A 20,536-nucleotide genomic window follows, 5' to 3' on the forward strand; every position below is an offset into this window, starting at 1 on the left:
GATGAGAGGATGATGATGTATACATGTGTGTTTGTGTGTGTGTGCGGTGCTTATGTTTCTTTGTTGTTGTTGTTTTGTGTTCTTTTGCTCTCTGTTCTTGATCTTTTTCTCTCTCTCTCTCTCTCTATTTTTCCCTTTTTGTGTATGGCTGCTTAGAAGCCAGGAAGGATGGTGAAGCCGTTCGTTCAGAAGAGGATCGTGAAGAAGCGCACGAAGAGGTTCACGCGCCACAAGTGCGAGCTCTTCCCGCAGCTCAGCAGCAGCTGGCGCAAGCCCCGGGGTGAGGATTCACCGGTCCGCCGCCGCTACAAGGGACAGAAGGCGATGCCTAACAAGGGTTACGGTAGCGACCGCAAGACGAAGTACATCACCCCGTCGGGATTCAAGAACTTCCCCATTCACAACGTGCAGGATCTCTACATGCTACTCATGCAGAACCGCAAATACGCTGGCGTCATCTCCCACACTGTGGGGGCCAAGTCGCGCAAGGCTATAGTACGCAAGGCGCACGAACTGGACGTGCGCCTTATCAATGGAAACGCCAAGCTCCGGAAGGTCTCTCAGTAAAATTTTTGTGAGGGGGTGATGGATGCCGGGGGAGGGAGCGGGGTTTTCACGCCTTCTTTCTGTGCTTTTCTTTTTTGGTGATTTTTTTGTTTTTGTTTTCTCCACTCGCCCAGTCATTCTTTTTTTTTCACGCTTCATTGTCGCTTTTTTTCGTGTTGTTTTTGCCCTCCTCCGTATGCGGCTTGGAGGGAGGGCAGTTACGTTTTTGGGTCTCAAGACACGTGTCTTGGTGTCTCCTCCCGTCTTTTTTTTTCTCTCTGGCTATTTATTTTTCCGTTGTCAGCGCAGTGATGGAGCAGTGCGTTGCCCTTGCGGATTACGAGGCGGGTGACTCTGATGAGATCAGTTTCCGCTGCGGCGATGTCATTGCGGTGACGGCGAAGGGAAGCACCTCCGGCTTCTGGGAAGGATTTGTGGTGACACCGGGCCACGGGCACGACGCCGCGAAGGGATCCCGCGGTCTTTTCCCCAACTGTTTTGTTTCGTCCAACATGCGGCCTCAAGAGGCACCCACCTTCTGCAACAGGGCTCTCTGCCTGCACGACTACAAGGCGAAGGATGAGTCAGAGATGTTCTTTAGAAAGGGAGACCTTCTCCAACTGATTCGGCCGGGCGCATCGTCGGGGTGGTGGTTTGGCGTCAATGAAAGCGAGATGGAACGCCTGGGCAAGCAGAAGGAGACGGGGAGCGAAATTGCCCGTGCATGTGGATCGATGGCGGAACCGCGCCTGCTACCGAGCAACTTTGTGACATGCAACATTGTTTTTGCCGCCTTCTCCTTCGAGGCACGGCAGAGGCATGAGTTGATGTTTGAGGTCGGCGACGTCATTCAGGTGTATCGCAGGTGGAATGACGGGTGGTGGGAGGGAACTTTGCGGGGTCGCCGCGGTATATTCCCGAGCAACTACACACTTCCAAACGTGGCCACCACCACACCTCCATTCTTCTGCAACACCTGCAAGTCCGTGTTTGTGGATGACTCGCTCCACTGCGAGACGTGTGCCAAGGCGGAAGATGTCACTCGCTCCATGATCACTGCCCTGGATGACTATGCCCTGGGGAAAATGAGCAAGCTTGATCTCTTTGCATATGTGGACGTTGTGGGAGCAGAGGCTCCTGCAAGGGGAGCGTGCACCGCAGGTGAATGATTTGTTTTCTGACCTGCTGGCGTTCGCGGGCTGCGCATGCTTTTTCTTACCGCCTTACTTTCTTCTTTTTTTTTTTTCACTGTGGCTGCCGCCATAATATCGTTCCGTGCAGACAGGCGGACAGCTTTTCTTTCTCTTTTTATTCATGCATTCTTTCACAGCCATGTCACTCGAACACACAGAAATGCGCACAGACTCACGCTTTCTTTCTTTGTGTTTTTGCATATGTCTTATGTGCTTCTTGCAAACTTTTTTTATTGGACGTTTTTATTCGTGGAAGGTAAATTTTAGAATCCGTAGGGCCGTGCATAAATATTGAACATATAAACAAATATATATATCTGGAGAGGAATGGCTTCGAAGAAGAGTGCTTCTTTTTCTCCCGTGCACACCATGCCCCATGAGAGGCAGGTGGAGCTCTTGTCGGAGGCTCTTTTGAGAGAGTACATGCATAAACGAAAATTTACGGAGACACTGGAGACGTTTGACGTGGAACACCCCCGTGACGGTGACACCATCGCATCACGGGCTCTTATGTCGGATCTGATGGCACTTAGCCCCGAGACGCAGCGAGCACTAAAGGTTGAGGGAGTGGAAACGATCATGGAAATGCTGTGCTTTCTCCGTGTGCAGCGTCGAATGGAACTAGAGGATCTGAAGCAGCGGGCCTCGATTGAGGTGCCAACAACACCTGAGAAACTGAAGAAAAGTAGCAAAGACAAGAAAAGTTCATTGGACAAGTCACCTCACGAGAGTTCATTGAGTGAGAAGCGCTCAAAAAGACAGCGAAGTGATGCCAGTAGGGGGAAAAGGCTGACTGACAGTAACTTTGGCAGCAATAGCACTCGTAGTAGTAGTCGTAGTAGTGGTGGTAGTAGTAGTGGGGGCAATAACAGCAGTGACAACAGCAATGGAAGGAAGGGTTCTAACAAGCGAAACAGCATTGGTTTGGGTATTGAAAGTGAAACAGCGAGCGAGCAACGGAGGCAGGAGGAATGGATGAATGATGAAATAGGGGCCACTCTGGGCAAAGGAGCTGCCCGCTCCATCATGGAGTTGATGTGTAGTGGAACTGCTTTTCCCTCATCGCTTGTGGAGTTTGGTTTTGTATTTGGGGAGGAAGTAGAGTATGGTCTTTTGCAGGAGAATAAAGGCCCTGAGGGTTTGTTGGCAGTGGTTCAGGCTTTTATTTGTGCATACTTTTTTAGGGGAGGTTATATTGATGTTCAGCGGCACCAGCAGTACTGTCTTTTGAAGGCTCTGGCCACCCTTCTCTCCATTGCCCAACCAAATCCACGTCGTGTGTGTCTCGTGGATGGATCGGTGAAGGCGGATTCGGCAGAGGTGGACATGACGCATTTAAACGTCAAAAGGAATTTTTCCACCGGGCAACAAGTTGAGGACGCTCTTCTTTCACTATTGGAGGGCTGGACACAACCGAGGGGATCGGGTCTCTTCTGCTTCCTCCTCTCCGTGCTGTTGTCCCGTGGACTCAAGAAAGTCTCTTCTGCCGTGGGACGTGCGGCGACATTGATTGACCGTGAAGGGCGTTGCTCGGCCACCCTAACGAGACTGTTGCTGCTTGGGGAGGCAGACGCTGCCACTCCTGGTGATTTGCTGAGCAGCCTGATGATGGATGCGAGCAAGGGAAGGCTGGCTTGCGGGTATGCCTCGAGCGGCCCAGATGACACGGTGCTGGATGACGAGGGAGCGAAGACCCCGCAGCATCCCGTGTGGGTGGTGCACCACGAGGGCCGTTTTGTTGTTCTCTTCCTAAAAAAGGATGATCGCTCGCAGTTCGAGAAAAAGAAGGAAACGGGAGTGGCCGCTGCTTCGGATGTCTTTTTTTACGAGCCTTCCGCGGAGCATCGAGGCGAGAAGTTCCTCACGGTTTCTTTCAACATTGCGCCTGTTACGGGGCAGAGGAAAGAAGGGGACTCCTCGTTTCTTCAAGATGCCGTCCGCAAAATTACAATTTGGCGCGATGGAGACATCGACTGGAACGGCTTTGAGCCCGCGTTTTGAATTTCCCCGCGCTCAACTCGCTTGGCTCCTGATTTTATTTTGGCGGCTGTTTTCTTATTTTTGTTTTTTTTTTTGTTTGTGTTTCTTTTCCTGTCTTTCACACTCTCGTTTTTTTAAATCTTTTCTTCATGCTTGCGGCCGTTGCTGCAAAGACTTTTTTTTTTGAGGTTTTTTTTTTTTTTTGAGTGTGTGTGTGTCCTTGAGAGTGTATAAGGTCAATCTTTCCTGCGGTGTGGGGTGTGCTGGGCTGACTGAGTCAAGCTGTGATTTTCTCCTGTTGTTATTTCTTGTTGAAGGAGAAAAGGGGCAGGGCGGAAACACGAAGAAGGAATAGAAGAGGAAAAAAAAAAAAAAAGAAGGAAAAGGGTGCGGATCCTGTCGCGGCCAACCCACTCGGTGCATTAAAGTAATCACAAGCAAGCATGTCGGATTCGAAAGAGCTAAGCATAAAAGAACCCTTTGACGGCAATGAGGTTCCTGCAGAGGAGCGGGAGGCGCTTCCGGAAAAATACAGCCCTTCCAACAACTGGTGGACCTTCGATATACCTCATACTCTTTCTTTGGTTCAGCTGGACGATATGTGCAACGGCGTTTCTCATGATGATATTCCGCGACGCGCGAGGGAACTTGGAGGCAACAAAATTCCTATTTCCGGTGGACCGAGCGCCATTTGGATTTTATGCAGGCAGTTTATGAACAGCATCACTTTCATTTTGGCTATTGTGATTGTGATTAGCGCTGTTTTTAGGGATTGGGCGGAGTTTGGAGTGGTGCTGTTTATTCTTTTGTTCAACGCCTTATTGGGGTTTTATCAGGAGTACGGTGCGGAAAAGTCACTTCACAGTCTGAAGGAAATGACGGCGGGCAGTGCGAAGGTTTTTCGCGATGGTGCCGCTGAAGTGATTTTTATTGATGAGGTTGTTGTGGGCGACATCGTCATTTTGGAACAGGGTGCCTCTGTGCCGGCGGATTGCCGCCTCGTGGAGAACATCGGACTGGAGGTTGACGAGGCTCTGCTCACGGGTGAGGCGCTGCCTGTGGTGAAGCACACAAATGTTATCCCGGACCCGGATGGTCTATGTGCACTGGGGGACCGCAAGAATATGGTGTACCGCAACACATTGGTGACACAGGGTCGCGGGAAGGCGGTTGTAGTTGCCGCTGGCCTGCATACGGAGGTGGGAAAACTTGCTGAACGTCTTGTGGACAATTCGGGCTCTGAAAAGACGGCGCTGATGAAGAAACTAGATTATCTGATGTATTTTCTCTTTGGTTGCTGTTTCTTGCTGGCCCTTGTTGTGTTTGCCGCAAACAAGTTTAAATACAACCCGAGCACATTGTCGTACGCCACAGCAGTTGCCATTGCCATTCTTCCTGAATCCCTGGTGGCGGTGGTCACGGTTTCCATGACGGTCTCTGTCAAGATAATGGCAAAGCAGAAATGCATCGTTCGAAAATTGGCGGTCCTGGAGGTTCTCGGCAACGTGACGGACATTTGCTCCGATAAAACCGGCACGCTGACGGAAAACAAGATGGTGGTCAAGAAGGCAGTCATTGGAATGAATGAAGAACTCATCGTTACGGGAGCCCCATATGAGAGGCATGGCCTCTTTCTAGACCGAGATTATGAGCAGATGGACTTGGTGCAGGCATACAGGACCAACAAACTGCTCTATGAATTTATGCGCTGTGCAGCCCTGTGTAGCACGACCGTCTTGCAAGTCGATGCGGACGATGTGGATCGTCTTACTGGAGCTGGAAACCCCACGGAGGTGGCTATTCAGGTGATGTCATGGAAAGCCGAACTTTACCGAGATCGATTGGAAAAGGAAGGATGGGAATGTATTGCAGAATACCCTTTTGACTCAAAAGTCAAGCGCATGTCGACTGTATGGTACAATGATAAAAAGGGGGAATTCTATATCTGCACAAAAGGCGCTCCCGAGCGTGTAATTGATCTTTGCACCACAAGGCTTTTGGAGTCGGGAAAACTTGTTGCCTTAACAGACGCGGATCGCCAGACGGTAGGGGAAAAGATTCAATCACTGGCATCCGATGGACTCCGCACAATTTGTTTTTCAATGAGACCATGCACCGTGGAGCAATTTCCCATTCCTACTGAAGGAACCTTTTTGGCCACCCACAGCCGGGAGGTGATCGAGCAAGAATTGGCGTTTCTTGGGATTGTTGGCATCTATGACCCTCCACGCCCGGAATCGCACCCTTCCGTCGTTGCCTGTCAACATGCCGGTATTGTGGTGCGCATGTTGACCGGGGATCATGTAAAAACGGCGGGATCTATAGCTATCATGCTTAATATCATAAACAGGCGTGATATTGACAGCGGCACGAAGCTTCTTAATGGGCCTGACTTTGACCGGATCGAAATGGAGGCCATTGATGGCTGGGATGATCTTCCACTCGTCGTTGGGCGATGCTCACCGGAATCGAAGGTTAAGATGATTGAGTGCCTCCACAAGCGTAACCGGGTGGTGGCAATGACAGGGGATGGGTTCAATGACTCACCAAGTATTAAAATATCGGATGTTGGCTGTGCGATGGGCTCCGGCACGGATGTTACCAAAGGCGTTGCGGATCTTATTATCACAGACGATAATTTTGCCACTATTGTAAAGGCCGTGGCTGAAGGTCGACGCATTTCACAGAACATACGGAAGTTTGTGGTGCATCTTCTTTCTAGCAACGTTGCGGAAGTTATTGCACTCATCTGCGGTCTTCCTATTCGTAGTGAAGGAGCTTCTTTGTTTGTGCTGTCACCCATTGAAATTTTATGGTTAAATATGTTTACTTCCGCCCCACCCGCAATCGGACTGTCGTTGGATGCCGCAAGTGCTGATGTACTTCTTTTGCCTCCGAATACGGCTGGTCTTTTCACCTTTGAGCTGGTCTCTGACACGGTAGTGTACGGGTTTTGGCTTGGTGTATGCTCCTTGTGCGGATTTGTCTTTATTGTGTACGGCGTGCACGACGGTCCATCCGGCAACAATTGCAACTCGCCAAATGGGGTTGGCTGCAATGATATTTGGCGAGCACGTGCCACGGCCTTTGGAATTTTGTACTTTGGTTTGTTGCTGCACTCATACACCGTCCGACACTCTCGACTGTCTGTTTTCCTCATGAAGTGGTTTGACAACTTTTGGATTTGGGGCTCCTTTGCCGTCGGGGTCATTCTTTTTTTCCCCATTGTGTACGTCAAGCCCATAGCAAATGGTCTCTTTGTACATGACATGCTTACGTGGCACTGGGGTGTTCTCGCCGTTCTCATTATATTTTTTATGGCCATGTGCGAGGTGTACAAAGTTCTGAAGAATTGCTTCTTCCCGTTGAAAAAGGTATCCGTGGCACCAGACGAGGAGGCGATGCAAGAGTACCGACGCTTTGCTGTTGCAGGGGAGGATAGCAGGGACGTTGAGAGTATCGCTGAGGAGCAGTTGCGTATGTCATTTGCATCCTATGCCGGCAGCATCGTTAGTGCGGGCACGCACAACATGATGAGCGAGAGGAAAAAGAAGAGGCGTTAGGCATCACTGCTGTGGGGGCATTTTATTTTATTAAACTTTTTTTTCCCCCTTTCATGAGTCCGTTTTTTGAATGCCTTTTTTTTTCTTTTTGCTTATTACGCATCTGTTCCTGCCTTTACCTGCAGCAATGTCTGTGTACATATATATGGCCCCAGGGTGGAGGTGGCTTTGCACCACCACCACCACCGCCACCTCGTGTTACATTTTAAACTGACGCAATGCCTCAACAGGGCCCCTTGTAGACAACGTACGAGCAAAGAAAAAACAAAAACAACAACAAAAACAACAAAAAAGAAAAAAAGGGAGGGGAGAGTTGAGGCGAGCCGGTAAAAAGAAGAGGTCTTATGAGGATAACAGTGACAGGAAAAAGCATCACTATATATATATATATATATATTAATTTGGGCTCTGCGGGGGTTTAGTTGGGCGGAAAATAGGACAAAAGGGGAAATGGGAGGGACTGAGGCGAGGTGCGTTTTTTTCTGTCGCCATTGCCAAGGGGGCGCCGCGGCCCACGGCAGCCCGCATGCGAACGGAACGCGGACAATGGAGGAAAAGGGGGAGCGGATTAAATGTGAAGTAAAACTGTACGATTGTCACGTGTTTATTATTATTCTCATCAGCACTAAATGATGACGCGAACGAAATGAAATGTAGATGCGTAAGAAGTGAAGTTAGAGAGGGCTGTGTCCTTCTTTGGGATTTGTCTGGGAGGAGGCGGGGGGTCGGTGGGCCCTGAAGGGTGTGCAATGGACATTAATGCGGCGAGGAGAAATATACACGGTAGGGCGAGGAGGCGGCAATATAACTTTAAGAAGAGCGAGAAAAAAAAAAAATGCAAAAACTGAATACAGAGTGTAAATGTTTATTTGTAAGCTTTGGTTCGAATGCAAATTATAGTGCATTTTTAATATCAGCCACACAAGACATTGTATATAGATATTTATGTATGTATGTACGGTGTGTGTGCCTGTATGGTTCTTGTGTCTAATGCGTCGGATGCCTTTTTTTTTTTTTTTGTGGTGGCGCTGCTGTTGCTATTTTTTTTTGGTGTTGGTTCTCTCTGTCTATACTTGTGGATGTGTGTGTGTGTGTGTGTGGTTTATTTTCTTCTTTGGTGTTTTGCAGCCAAACGGAGGAGTATTGATATAGGTTTCACCATGGACGGAAATAAGAAGGTTACCGTCGCGGTGCGTGTCCGTCCCATTTTGCGCGATGCTACCAGTCACGCTCACATGCAAGAAAAGTTTGAGCTTGAGGCCGTTCGACGCACCGGGGACACATCACTGAAGGTTGAGCTGCAGCGACAGGGGGAGCCCACTCGAAGCAGCGTGTTCAACTTTGACCACATCTTTGATCAGGAGAGCACCCAGCTGGAGGTGTACGAGGACGCCGTCGTTGATCTCGTGGACGCCGCCCTGTCAGGAGCAAATGTCACAATTTTGGCCTACGGTCAGACGGGATCCGGCAAGACGTTCACCGTGCTGGGCGACGTGAAGCCAAACCCACTTGAAAATGATCTTCTCACGCACGAGAGCGGCATCTTCTTACGCGTTCTAAGTGACTTGACGGAGTACAGGGCCCGGCAGGCGAAGAGGGGCTTCCACGTCGTTATTGGGCTCAGTTGTGTGGAAATATACAATGAAAACATTCGTGACTTGTTCGGTGGAGGCCCGGGAACACCGCCACCCCCGCTGAAGGCCGTCATGATTGGCGACGAGGTGCTTCTCCCTTCTCTTATCACGAAAGAGGTGACTTCGTTGCAGGCGGTCTTTAATGAGATTCAGCTTGCCATATCCCGTCGTAAGAGTCGTTCAACGGAAAGTAACTCCACATCCAGTAGGAGCCACTGCCTGTTCCTCATTGATATTCTGCAGCGGGCCGCTACCGCCCCACCTCCATCGCTTTCAATGCTGGAGACAAAGAAGGGAGGCAAAGAAAAGGAGGGTAAACGGATCGTGACAAATGGCAGCGGACCAGGGGAGATACCATTCGACGGCACGGTGTACCGTATTAACGGCGAACGGGAGCCTGTCTACGGAAGCAAAATTATGCTGGCAGATCTGGCTGGCAGCGAGAAGATAGCAAAGAGTGGGGTCTCTGGAGAGGGACTGGCTGAGGCCACAGCCATTAATAGTAGCCTTACGGCATTGGGCAACGTTGTCCATAGCCTCTACGAGGGAGGTTATGTCAGCTACCGCACCTCCAACTTGACTCGCCTGCTCAAGCCCACGTTTGCTCATCAAAACTCGCGTGTCCTGCTTTTGTCTCAAGTTTCACCGACACAATTTACATTTGATGAGACTATCAGTACACTTTATTTCGCCAATAAGGTGAAGGCCATGAAAGTAACAACAACCACCGGCGCGGAGGCAGAACGGCTTCTATTTGATTATATGGAGTCTGGGAAGATATGCGATACGCTGTTGGCGGATCTTCACATCTTTGAGGCCGAAACGCAGTCAAAGAGTGCCGTCATCCGGAGGAATTGCAGGCAAAACGATGGCTTGTATTATAGCACTGCCACAAATGTCAAAGCAAAGGCTAGTATGAAGGAACGACGTACCTCCATTGAGAACACCGGCGCCCTCCGCTTCGCATCGGAAGAGCGCGACGCAATAATCCGGAAGGCCCAGCAGGAGGAGATGCAAAAGGAGGAAGAGATTCAGAAAAGAGCTCAGGAGTTGGCCAACGAGAGTGTTTTGGAATATTCTAACCTCGTGGCAGAAACAAAGGACTCCATAGCCAATGAAGAAGCCGCTTCCCAACGTATTTCCCTTCAGACACTTCAGGTGGCGTCAGCGGGAGAGGCCTCTGCCATTCAGACGGAAGAGGCAGCGATGTTTTTGGCTTTGTCGGCGCGATTCGCGAGGGAACATGTTGCCATTTGCAAGAAACAAATGTCGGCAATTGAAAGCGAACAAGAGGCAATTAGCAAGCAACTCAACGCAATGAGTCTTTCGTCGGTTGAGGTGCCTGAGATTGCGGAGGACAACTTGAAATATGCTCAAGCGTGCTGGGGCCACACGACGGCGAAGAGGTTTTTTGCAAGGTGCATGGAACTTCGAGAGATCCAGGGACAGTACGCGTTGCTGCAAAAGGGCTGTTTTTCCCTGGGAAAATGGCGGGAGAAGAATAAGGAGTTAATGCAGCGGGTGCAGGAGCGGGCGGCGCAGGCTGCCGAGTAGCACTGGGATGGGGCGATGCCGCGGAACGACGGGCCTCTGTTTCATTTGTCTGAGAAGGGACCGAAACTGCTATGTTTTTTTATTTTTCCCTTGTTTTTTTGCTCTTGCAACTCCGTGACGTTTTGTTGTCGAGCTCCTCTTCTCGCGGGGGAAAAGAGACCGCCGGTGAGAAAATAGCAGCGCTGCAGAACTTCCTCCTTCTTCCTTAAAAAAAAAAAAAAAAAAAAGAAAAAAAAAACCGGATGCTAACAGTAAAAAGCCAAAAACAGAACGTCAATTAAAAGAAACGGAATAAAGACACCAGCCACAGGCGAAAAAATTAAATAGGAGGAACGCGCAGACGATTCAAGGCGTGCGAGAATTTTTTGGGTGGCGGTGGTGGGGGAGGGGAACGGGTCTCCCTTTACTACTGAGGATCAATAATCACAGCCTCACGTCCTAGAGGTTGGTGAGCCTGTGTGTGTGTGTGGTTAATGTTAGGGCGGGGAGAAGGGAGGGGTGGAGAAAATAGCCTGTTCTCCCTTCGTCTGCCTGATTTTTGCTGTGCTTGTACCACTTGTGATTGCATTTCTTCGGGGGCGGAGAGAATGCGGCCCTCTTTTTTTTTTCTTTTTTGTTGTTGTTGTTCTCCGGAGTTTCAGCAGCGGAAAGCAATCATGAGGCGTAGTAGATGGAGCACACCAGTGTTGCTTTGGATTTGTGGATTTTTGTGATTTTGGGGCCTTTTCTCACACCTACTCTGTCTTTCTTGTGAGGATGGGGTTGCCAAGCATCAATCACGATTGCGCCTTTTTTTTTTCCTTTTTTTTTTTTTTCTACCTTTTTTGGCAATCAGCTGAATTCCATGTGAGAGCACTATAAGAAAAGGGTATCTATGGCGTTTTATCGGCGTGCCAAAAGAGCGTCCACGAGCCGATAACAACCGCCAGCTTCTTACTGATCAAAGTGGTCTGCATTGATTTATGAAATGCGGTACGAAACGTCATTAGATGTCGATGAATGGACTACACCCGTCCATTCGTTGTAAGATTGACGCAAACATGTGGCGTTTTTTTTTTTTTGGAATTGGTGGTGGGGGGATAGGATGGCGTCTGACATTTGGAGAAGTGACGTGAGGCTTCAGGCTGATTCTTTGAGGGCATTGCGGTTTTTCGCGGTAGAGGGTGTGAACGATTGTGCGTTGTGTCCAGCCCCCTTGCCGCTCTTGTGGGGGCTGTGCACGCTGCGTGTTGTAGCATGGAATTACACCGCGTGGTATCAATTCTTAATTTCCGAGACGGGCTGCTGTGCCCTGGGCTATCCGTCGGCTGCAGAGGAGCCAAAATGAGGGGATGTTAAGAAGCTTCGGGGGTCCCTTTTTTTTTTTTTTTAACACCTGGAAGGCATGGGCTGATTGTTCTTTCGGTTTTTCCTTTTTCCAATTGTGCATGCGTGGCTGCAATTCTTTGGTGGCGTCCTGCCTTTTTTTCTTTCTTTTTTTGTAGTGAAGTTTTTCATCAAACAACTCTGGTCCCACGAAAATATATCTTGGGAGCGACATCTTGACTCCACGCTGCAGGTGGATAACGCGGAGGAAAAAAAAAAAAGCTTGTTTTCACCCATCTTTTCACACTGACAAGAAAGGAAGAACCTTAAGAGTTAACAACAGTCGCGGAGAAAATATGACTTTGACTTTGCCCAAAGACTCAGAAGAAGCGAAGGCGCTGGTGGGGTCTCTCCGAAGTCACGCTGATAACAGAGTGTGTTTTGACTGCCTACAAAAAAATCCAAGTTGGTGCAGTGTCACGTACGGCATTTTCTTATGTATGGATTGTTGTGGACGCCACCGTGGTATGGGCGTCCATATTTCATTTATTCGATCGGCCGATCTCGACAGCTGGAGGCCGGAGGAGGCTCTTCGAATGGCACTCGGGGGTAACGCGGCAGCCCGGGAGTTTTTCAAGCAACACGGGTGCAATGATTCCAAGATGCGGTACACTTCTCCCGCGGCTCAACTGTACCGGAGGCGGATCGACCGGCTCATGGCGGAGCACATGGGGGGGAGGAGAATGGAGCCGCCCGCCGAGGGACCGAATACGATGTCGGCGGAATCCTCCCCTGTGGAGAATCGAAAGGACCTTGAGCCGACGACTACCGGTAGCCCAGTGGCGCAGCCCTCCGTCATTTCCATGGCACCCAAAACCGGAAAGAAGCCGGGCGCCGCCAAGAGAAAAGGTTTTGGCGGAGCACAAAAGGTGGAGGGAAACATCAAGGAAAGCTCAGATCCGGTCCCTCATTCCCTGCTTCATGACGAGAGTAAGCTGGAGGACGAGGATGATGCGGAGCGGAAGACCTTTGTCCCAGGCGCGTTTTCTCCCATGAACCCCGCAGATCGTTTCCGTGGAGTGGGCAACCCCGCATTCCAAGCTGAAGCTCCGAGTTGTGACAGGATGAACGGGCCGGATTTTACGGGTCTGGGATCGAGGCCGTACCAACCCCAGGCCACTCGTACAGAAGCTGGAGGTTTCCAGGACACATTGTGGCAGGTGACCGAGGCCTGGGATTCATTTAAGGAATCTGCAAACCGATCCCGCAAAGAATGGGGCAATAGGGTGAGGGAGTTCTTGGATGATCTTTAAGCGTTGCGATGTGGAGGGAGTGATCGGGCTACGCTCTAGGACCGCCTTTTTTTTTGCTTGTTCTCAATGTTTACACACTTCTTGTGCAGCTTTGCATCCGTGTGTGTGTGTTTCAAATTTTTTTTTTTTTTTTTTTTTGTTGATGGGCGTTTCACCATATGAAAAGAGATGAACGTACAATAGATAAACAAAAACGAACAAAAGAGGACGGGCAGTGAAGCCTTTTTGAAAGGCACGTTGTGGTTTTACCATTTTTTTAAAAATAATTGCCTTCTTTGTTCTATTTATTGTTATTGCTCTTTTTTTTTTTTTTTGCCTGTTCCATGCGTTTTGGTTGTTTGAGGGCAAAATATTTATAGAGAGCGAGGGGGGTGATGCAACGTGTCAAAAAAGTGGTTGGCTGCTTTAGTGGACCCTTCTCCGCAGTTATTAACTTCCAGAAGCAGTTTGTTGATGACGTCATTGTCAATGTAAAGAAGCAAAGTGAGGAAATAAGTCGTCACAACCACGAGCTACAGAATCGACGGGTGCGGCTTCATCTCGATCATCTGGAGGAGGAATATCTTTGCTGCGTTTGCGGCAGACCGGGCGAGGAGCGGGACGCGGATGATGTGGTGTCGGACGAATTCAGCATCGTCCATATGCCAAGCAAAGAGAGAATTGAACAGGCCATTGTAGCCTCTGGGCAGCTTAACCAGGGCGGGTCGGCTTGCGGCGAGGATGGGTTTCAGGCACTGGGTCCTCAGGTCTACGCACTGCTTGGCGTTCTTTCCGCGTCTGCCGGGCAGAATACGTCGGAGATGGTGGCGAAGGTGCAGCACTGCATTCTCAACCAGGAGGCTGCACGAAGGCAAAAACGGCGGTCGGCGCACCGCGACAAGGGGCTTATGAAGATTGAGGAATCCGATATTGAAATGTTTCAGCAGTTTTTCAAGCGGCCCGTTCACGGGTATCTGTGCTCGGACTGTCACAATTCGGCAAAAAGGAGGCTGGACGCTCTCACAAGCCAAATTCAGATGATTTTGTTTAAGGGGAAGACTCCATTTTTGCGCAGTGGCCGCGCAGCAGCACAGTGCCAGCGGCCAGAGGCGACAACATCCCCCACGTGGCCCGTTTCGACGGTCGTTATATCAAATTTTTGTGCGAGGACGAGGGAGCACAATTCCGCCTATCTTTCCGATGCATCCATCACGCGTCTCCGGGAGAGTTTTCACTGTGCGGTTTGCAAGCGACGAAAGGCCTCATTTTTTCTCCGACAGAGCGCCACGTTTCTTTGCCAGTTTTGCTGTTCGAGGGACCGTTTTTATCGTGATAACGCAACCTGCATCAACGACGAGCTCATGCCAAAAGAGACGGCACACTTGCTTGAAAGCTTGGCGCGATGCCAGGAGAAAAAAAATGATCGAGAAGAACACAACGCATTGCTCAGCAGCGGTGAAGAGCGTGACTTTGGACTTTTTAGGGAGCATAATGCCGTGGATCTCTTTGCCACTCAGTTGCCACCACATGCGTCTATTGATGTGAAAGCAGTTCTTCCCCACTCACCATCTCTTTCCGATCGAAGAAGTTTTGCCGGAAATTTGTCTGTTTCACTTTTTAGCGGAAAGAAGTTTCTGCTGAACCTTTCTTCACCTGGGGGGTTTTGAGGAATTGTCTTCATTTTCTGTCGCTCTCTCTTGTGTTTTGTACGATGCCGTGGCATTCCTTGGGGTCTGTGCATTTATTTATACGCCTGTTTTTGTTTTGTATTACGGGGAGTTATGTGTGCATACCTTTTTTTTTTTTTTTTCAGCTTGAGACTCCACAAAGGGTGGATGCGGGAGGGGTAGAAGGACGATTGGTTTTGGTCCATTCGGGGATCCCCGCGTATGCCGTCGCCGGAATTCAGGCATTACCGCGGAACGAAAGTGAATAACAGTAGAAACAACGACACGTAATTCCGCACAAACTCCCTCCGGTAATGCTATTGGGGCAAGAGCTTGGCATGGCGATGCACACACACGCTTTTTCCCTTTTTCTTTTTTATACCTGAGCGATGTTGGTTTGTGGGGATAATTCCTGCGGTGTTGTGGCTCACCGTGAGTGGTGGCGGTGTTTGCTGCTCTTTTGCTGCTTTCGTTCCACAACTTTCTGCCGCTGTTGTCTGTTGCTCCCCTCCAAGAAGGAAAACAAGCGCGAATTGCTACTGTGAAATTCGAAGGCTCTGAAAGGACCAACAACAGCACACACACCACCCACACACAAATATATTTATATGCTCTCACGTGTTGCTGCAGTCAGGGCACCCCGCACACACAACCGTCGCCGCGTGGCCGGATCCAGCGGAGGGAGGAGGGAAGGAAGAGAGAGTGAGCCGTAGAGGCTCAACATGTCCCGGTATTTTACTTCCACGGCACCTTTTTTCGTCGTGATGATGAGCTGTGGCAGTGGAGCTGCTAACGCAGAAGGGCGGTAAGTCAGGGGACGTGCGAATGCCACAACCAGTTGACATTTATTTGTGCCGATAAAGACGCAGGTGGAAAGAAAAAGTGGTTCTGGCAAAAGTGGAATGAGGGATTCATTCGCTGCGCCTTCTCTTGTCCGTGCTGGTGGAGTGATGATTGCATTTGCTGAAGGTCACACCGAGTATAAAGGCTCTCACTATAGATTGAATGTGCTTCTTTCTGATATTGTGGCGGGGTACATCAACGCCGCGGAGACGTGGCCGTTAATTGTCGCCGAGAACAATAAGGATAAATGGAGGGTACGCACACTGTTTAGTACAGTGAGTGAAGAGGATCTTTTTGGTTTTGCGTGCAACCCCACAGCGATTGCAAAGGAAAATAAAGTGCTTCTACTTGTGGAGAGCTACAATATGTAAAAAAAAAATGATGATTGCTATAATACGGATGGCTAGGATATTTAACTGGTTGAGGGTGATGCCACGCACTCCAATGACGGCGTGCAAAGTAAGTTGATCGACTGGGCTGAACACAAGTCACTTTCACAACAGATCCCCCAAAGGATTAAAAGCAACCTGTCTGATCTTGAGGGTGGTGGTAGTTCAGGCATTGTGATGCAGGGTGGCACACTTGTGTTTACCCTGAGGGCGAGGAATGGGGAAAATCAACCTTTCTCCAGAATCACTTATTCGACGGACAACGGCAATACCTGGGTGTTCCCAGAGGGCATTTCTCCTGCGGCATGCTTTAACCCCAGCATCACCGAATGAAATAGGAGACAAATTTTTATGATCGTTCAGTGTAAAGATGGCCAGAGTTTGTTTGAGTCGCGTGACATGGGGGCAACGTGGACGAAGGCTATTGGGACACTCTCAGGCGTTTGGACCAATTCACGATTGGGAGTCTTTCGGGAAGACAATTTGCCTGTGGGAGCCCCTATCACCGCGACCATTGAGGGAGTGAAGGTGATGCTGTGCACTTGGAAAAGGAACTTCTCGGGGGAGAAAAAGGAAAATGTGTTCCATCTTTGGGTCATGCAAAACAACCGCACGTTTTCTTTTGGACCCGTTGCCATGTATAATAACTTGGAACTTTTCCACACCTTGCTGTACTCGGATGGTGCGTTGCACATTTTACAGGATGGGATTATTAAAGCAAGCAACACCATTTCACTTGTCCCACTAACAGAGGGGGTACAGATGATCAATTACGTCCTGAAGAGTTGGGCACAGCTGGATTCTTCCTTCTCTGAGTTGTTCACACCCACGGCGGGTCTGGTTGGTTTCCTTTCCAACGCATTGTCCGGTGGTGACACGTGGATCGACGATTACCTTTGCCTGAATGCAATTGTGACGAAGAATGCAATGAAGGCCAAAGATGGGTTTCAATTGACGGGACTTGGGTCCAGGGCAATATGGCTTGTGAACATTCCGGGTGATAATGTGCGTCATGTATCCTTGAGCCACAACTTCACACTTGTGGCGTCGGTGACAATCGAAGAGACTCCGAGTGGGAACACTCCTCTCCTGACTGTGGTGTTGGCGAACACTGAGCCCGAGTATTTCATGAGACTGTCGTACACCGCGGATAACAAGTGGGAGACGATGCCCAAGGGCGAGACAAAACCAACAACGGAAAGCAGGCCTTGGGTGCCGAAGAAAGAACACCAAGTGGCACTCATGCTGCAAGGCAACAAGGCCTCTGTGCACATTGATGGCAAGTCGCTGGGGGAGGAAGAAGTGCCGTTAACAGGTGGGACACCACTTGAGCTTTTTTTGTTTTGCTTTGGCGCGTGCGACATTGGTAATGGTGATGAGGAAGAGGAGCCCAGTCCGAGGGAGATCGGCAAAAAACCTCGTGTGACGGTGACGAACGTCTTTCTGTACAACCGCCCACTGAATCCCACTGAGATGACTGCAATCAAGGACAGGATCCCCGTTCCGACGAGAGCTTCAGAACCACAAGTGAAAATTGCTCCCAAACCTGTCGCGCCTGCTGTACCTGCTGTGACCGCGGTGCCTGACCCATGGGAAGTACCAGCAGCACCGGGGAGGACAACTGTGGGGAGAACCGCCAATACCCAAAAGGCGCCAGCGGGAAGCTTGACTTCAGCTGGGAATGAAGGGACGGCACGAGAAACGGGTGATGGTGGGGCAAATGGTGATGCTGGTTCCGCGTACGGGAGGGTGCTGCTGCCGCTGCTGCTTCTGCTGGGGCTGTGGGGCTTTGCGACTGCGTGAGGAGTCTGCGGCCTCAGTGTGGGACACTTGCGCCCCAACCCCACACCGACGCACATCCGGTAATGAATTACTCTCCGCAATTCTTTTCTTTTTTTCTGTTTTTTTTTTTTTTCTTTCTCTCCCCCTACTTTTGCTTGTTGCCTTGGGGCAACCACTATGAACGTTTTATTATTATTAATTTTAATGGTTTAATTTGTTTAAATTTTAAATTTTTATTTTTCATTCCCCATACCCTCTATTTTTTGCTTTTTGGGGCAATTACTATGGACGTTTTTTTCTTTTCTACTCTTCTTTTTAATTGTTTTTTGCCGCACTCTTCCTGTGAGGGGTGCCGTGTGTTTCCCGCCCAACTGCTCCACTCGCACACCTACCGACACGCTCATGACGACGGCCCTGTGCGCCTCGCCTGCTGCACGCATGAGGAGGGGCCGCGACGAACGGCGCGCTGAGGGAGCCGTGACGTGTGGGCGTGCGACGAGGGCCGGCGGGGCGGAGCACACATTTCATTCCCTCTTGTTTTGTTTTCTTTGCGGTCAGGGCTGACAGACATCCGCAGCGCCACACACACAGCCACACCCTGCCGCCGTGTTTTTTTGCTTTTCGTGTTTATTTCACGCGCTGGCAGTCCCGTCAGCATTTCTCTCCCCTCTGATGATTTTTTTTCTTTTGCTGCGCTCACTCTCCCGATGGAGAGACGCGACTCCCGTCATGTCTGCGTGCTTCTCTCAGTCCCCACACACACGAGTGACTGTGCTCTGCAGGCCGCACTCACACGCCGATGAAAGGGCTGAGGGGAGCAGCAACACGCAGATGACCCCATGAAATATAAACGATCTGCGGACACATGGAGGGTCAGACGGTTGAAAGACACGTAAACATCTTTTTAATTTTATTTTCGGACAAAATATGCAGACAATTTCTGGAGCAACATGGTAACCACGTGAAATTTTTCTTTGTTTGGTTTTTCCTTTTTTTTCTTTTTTATTATTTGTGTGGAACAGTAATAGAGGACGACTTTTTTCTTTTTTATATAATTATTTTTAATATTTTTTTAATGAATTGCTTCTGCTTTCTCTGCAGTGCAATATCATGAGATTGAGCAGTCTTTTTCTCTTTATTTCTGCCATGCACCTCTGCTGCACATTTTTTTTTTGTGCGTCCCTTTACATGCTCTGCTCCTGTTTTTACTTCTTTGTTTCGTGTGTCTGCAGGCAAACACGACCACATGCACGCACAAGATGCACATTGCAGTGGATTTGGATGCTTCTTTTGTAGCGTGTGCTGGCGGTTGCGGGTGGCTGCTGCTTCCTCCGTGGGCATGAAGGGAAGGAGGAGAGAGGGAGCGCGCACCGCGAGCCACTCTTCCTGCGGGTGTGATGCGCGCGGTGGGCTGCGACTGCTGTGGAGGGCCGCATCCTTTCGGTGTGCGCTTCTCCGCCATCGTGCCGTGCGTTGGCGCATGCCATTTGTTATGCGCGTGCTTGCTGGGCATCTTTTTCCGGGGCGTTGGGCGGCCACCATCTGTCTATGGCGGTTTGTGTGAGCGGGCACGTGCGGATGAGGGTCAGGGCGTATGGAATGAATGAATGGCTCGAGGAAAGGGGAATTTGATTTGGAGGGTATTTGGACCGGATTCATTTGGCTGCGGTGGACACATGCACGACGGATGTGTTTCCGCATAATTGGGGGAGGATGCGACAGGATTTTCCGAAGTGGCTCGTCAATGCAATTCGGGTTTCATAGCACTGGGGCACAGTGGCCTTCCTGCAATGGCTGGTGACGGCCTCTAGTGGACCGGTGTATTTATGCCGCTGCTGCTGCTGCTGCTCGAGGAGGCGTAGAGGTTCGATTTGAGGTGAGCGGCGGAAGGGCCACACATCCCGCAGTGACGGTCGTCGTTGGCCCAGCGGGTGCCTCTGAAGGTTTTGTTGGATGCAACGTCCTTATGCCCGTCTCTGGATGGCGGCATCCCTGATGCAGCCAACGAACGGGGCTGGGAGCGACGGTGAGACGCAAGCACGTGTGTATGTTCGGAGCGGCCGGCGCACCGCACGCTGAGAGCATGGCACGCTGAGGGTCGGACCTAGAAACGGGACACCGCGTGGGACGTCAATCTTCACTGCAGCGACCGCCACTGAATTTGGATTTGCTCGCACCTTCTGCGGTCCCTCTTCCTTCCCTCACTTCTGTGCCGAGGACTGTGCCGCGGGATCCAGCAGCGCGGTGTTTGGCCGCAGGAGCATGGCCCGAACAAATGATTTGTGGGTGGGGGATGTGCACTGCGACGAGAAAGAAAAAAAATAGTTGAGAGACGAACACCACCACATGACCGGAGTGAAGTTGTGTTTTGTCCAATCGCACGAGGGCAGCCTGCCACCTGGTTGGTTAGGAGGATTATTTTCTTTTTTTGCGTCGTTGCGCTCTCTTTTTATTCCTCTGCGTTTTTCTTGCGGACCTGCGAAGGGAGATTTGCAAGAAATTCCTGCGAGGCGTCCGTGGCGTCGTCGGAAAAGCGGATTCCCCTTTAAAAACGCTGCTTTTTAAGTTTTTTTTTGGGTGGGGAGTTCCTGTCGATTCAACGCGACTTTGTTTTGCGGATTTGATGCGTGTGTTTCCGAGCGGTTTGATCAGTGCTCCCAGCCCACTCGGATGTGGTGTGCGCGTCGACGTGAAGGTGCCTGCCAGCCGTTTTATTGCCTCCCCCGCTGTGGCTGCCGCCGCTGCCTTCCTCTCTTCCTGAGATCCTGCGGCTTCTTGACAAGATGTT

At 50.2% G+C, this 20,536-nt stretch overlaps 7 protein-coding genes and 1 pseudogene across 7 annotated transcripts, besides 26 other annotated features; all 8 read left to right on the top strand.

Annotated features, from left to right (window-relative positions):
• Positions 1-165: part of a sequence feature (heterozygous, Esmeraldo-like haplotype) that runs on past the window's edge.
• Positions 102-126: a microsatellite.
• Positions 166-548: a sequence feature (areas merged during assembly that could not be assigned to a particular haplotype. This can correspond to areas where the two haplotypes were merged or to regions with more than two copies in the genome that were merged during assembly.).
• Positions 169-567, top strand: Tc00.1047053510769.90 (60S ribosomal protein L32, putative; the record flags this gene model as incomplete). The annotated part of the gene is made up of 1 exon (XM_812346.1): positions 169-567. The coding sequence occupies one exon, from the start codon at positions 169-171 to the stop codon at positions 565-567; it is 399 nt and encodes a 132-aa protein (XP_817439.1).
• Positions 549-8,187: a sequence feature (heterozygous, Esmeraldo-like haplotype).
• Tc00.1047053510769.100 (hypothetical protein, conserved) lies at positions 858-1,715 on the top strand (the record flags this gene model as incomplete). Its single annotated transcript, XM_812347.1, has 1 exon — positions 858-1,715. One exon carries the CDS (start codon positions 858-860, stop codon positions 1,713-1,715), a length of 858 nt encoding a protein of 285 aa, XP_817440.1.
• On the top strand, positions 2,067-3,740 carry Tc00.1047053510769.110 (hypothetical protein, conserved; the record flags this gene model as incomplete). The annotated part of the gene is made up of 1 exon (XM_812348.1): positions 2,067-3,740. One exon carries the CDS (start codon positions 2,067-2,069, stop codon positions 3,738-3,740), a length of 1,674 nt encoding a protein of 557 aa, XP_817441.1.
• Positions 2,563-2,597: a microsatellite.
• Positions 3,792-3,838: a sequence feature (T-rich).
• Positions 4,163-7,282, top strand: Tc00.1047053510769.120 (calcium motive p-type ATPase, putative; the record flags this gene model as incomplete). Its single annotated transcript, XM_812349.1, has 1 exon — positions 4,163-7,282. The coding sequence occupies one exon, from the start codon at positions 4,163-4,165 to the stop codon at positions 7,280-7,282; it is 3,120 nt and encodes a 1,039-aa protein (XP_817442.1).
• Positions 7,543-7,583: a microsatellite.
• Positions 7,659-7,679: a microsatellite.
• Positions 8,188-8,298: a sequence feature (areas merged during assembly that could not be assigned to a particular haplotype. This can correspond to areas where the two haplotypes were merged or to regions with more than two copies in the genome that were merged during assembly.).
• Positions 8,213-8,259: a microsatellite.
• Positions 8,299-14,684: a sequence feature (heterozygous, Esmeraldo-like haplotype).
• Positions 8,363-8,382: a microsatellite.
• On the top strand, positions 8,443-10,470 carry Tc00.1047053510769.130 (kinesin, putative; the record flags this gene model as incomplete). Its single annotated transcript, XM_812350.1, has 1 exon — positions 8,443-10,470. The coding sequence occupies one exon, from the start codon at positions 8,443-8,445 to the stop codon at positions 10,468-10,470; it is 2,028 nt and encodes a 675-aa protein (XP_817443.1).
• Positions 10,678-10,708: a microsatellite.
• Positions 11,260-11,296: a sequence feature (T-rich).
• Tc00.1047053510769.140 (hypothetical protein, conserved) lies at positions 12,132-13,088 on the top strand (the record flags this gene model as incomplete). The annotated part of the gene is made up of 1 exon (XM_812351.1): positions 12,132-13,088. One exon carries the CDS (start codon positions 12,132-12,134, stop codon positions 13,086-13,088), a length of 957 nt encoding a protein of 318 aa, XP_817444.1.
• Positions 13,206-13,226: a microsatellite.
• Positions 13,463-14,734, top strand: Tc00.1047053510769.150 (hypothetical protein, conserved; the record flags this gene model as incomplete). Its single annotated transcript, XM_812352.1, has 1 exon — positions 13,463-14,734. The coding sequence occupies one exon, from the start codon at positions 13,463-13,465 to the stop codon at positions 14,732-14,734; it is 1,272 nt and encodes a 423-aa protein (XP_817445.1).
• Positions 14,685-15,214: a sequence feature (areas merged during assembly that could not be assigned to a particular haplotype. This can correspond to areas where the two haplotypes were merged or to regions with more than two copies in the genome that were merged during assembly.).
• Positions 15,215-15,516: a sequence feature (heterozygous, Esmeraldo-like haplotype).
• Tc00.1047053510769.170 lies at positions 15,343-17,769 on the top strand (annotated as a pseudogene).
• Positions 15,517-15,950: a sequence feature (haploid, Esmeraldo-like haplotype).
• Positions 15,951-16,369: a sequence feature (areas not merged during assembly with more than two copies in the genome that could not be assigned to a particular haplotype).
• Positions 16,370-17,511: a sequence feature (haploid, Esmeraldo-like haplotype).
• Positions 17,512-20,536: part of a sequence feature (areas not merged during assembly with more than two copies in the genome that could not be assigned to a particular haplotype) that runs on past the window's edge.
• Positions 17,717-17,742: a microsatellite.
• Positions 17,850-17,885: a microsatellite.
• Positions 17,933-17,989: a sequence feature (AT_rich).
• Positions 18,716-18,759: a sequence feature (T-rich).
• Positions 18,792-18,825: a sequence feature (AT_rich).

The sequence above is a fragment of the Trypanosoma cruzi genome, genomic scaffold, assembly GCF_000209065.1.
Source record: "Trypanosoma cruzi strain CL Brener 1047053516851 genomic scaffold, whole genome shotgun sequence".
NCBI lineage: Eukaryota > Euglenozoa > Kinetoplastea > Trypanosomatida > Trypanosomatidae > Trypanosoma > Trypanosoma cruzi.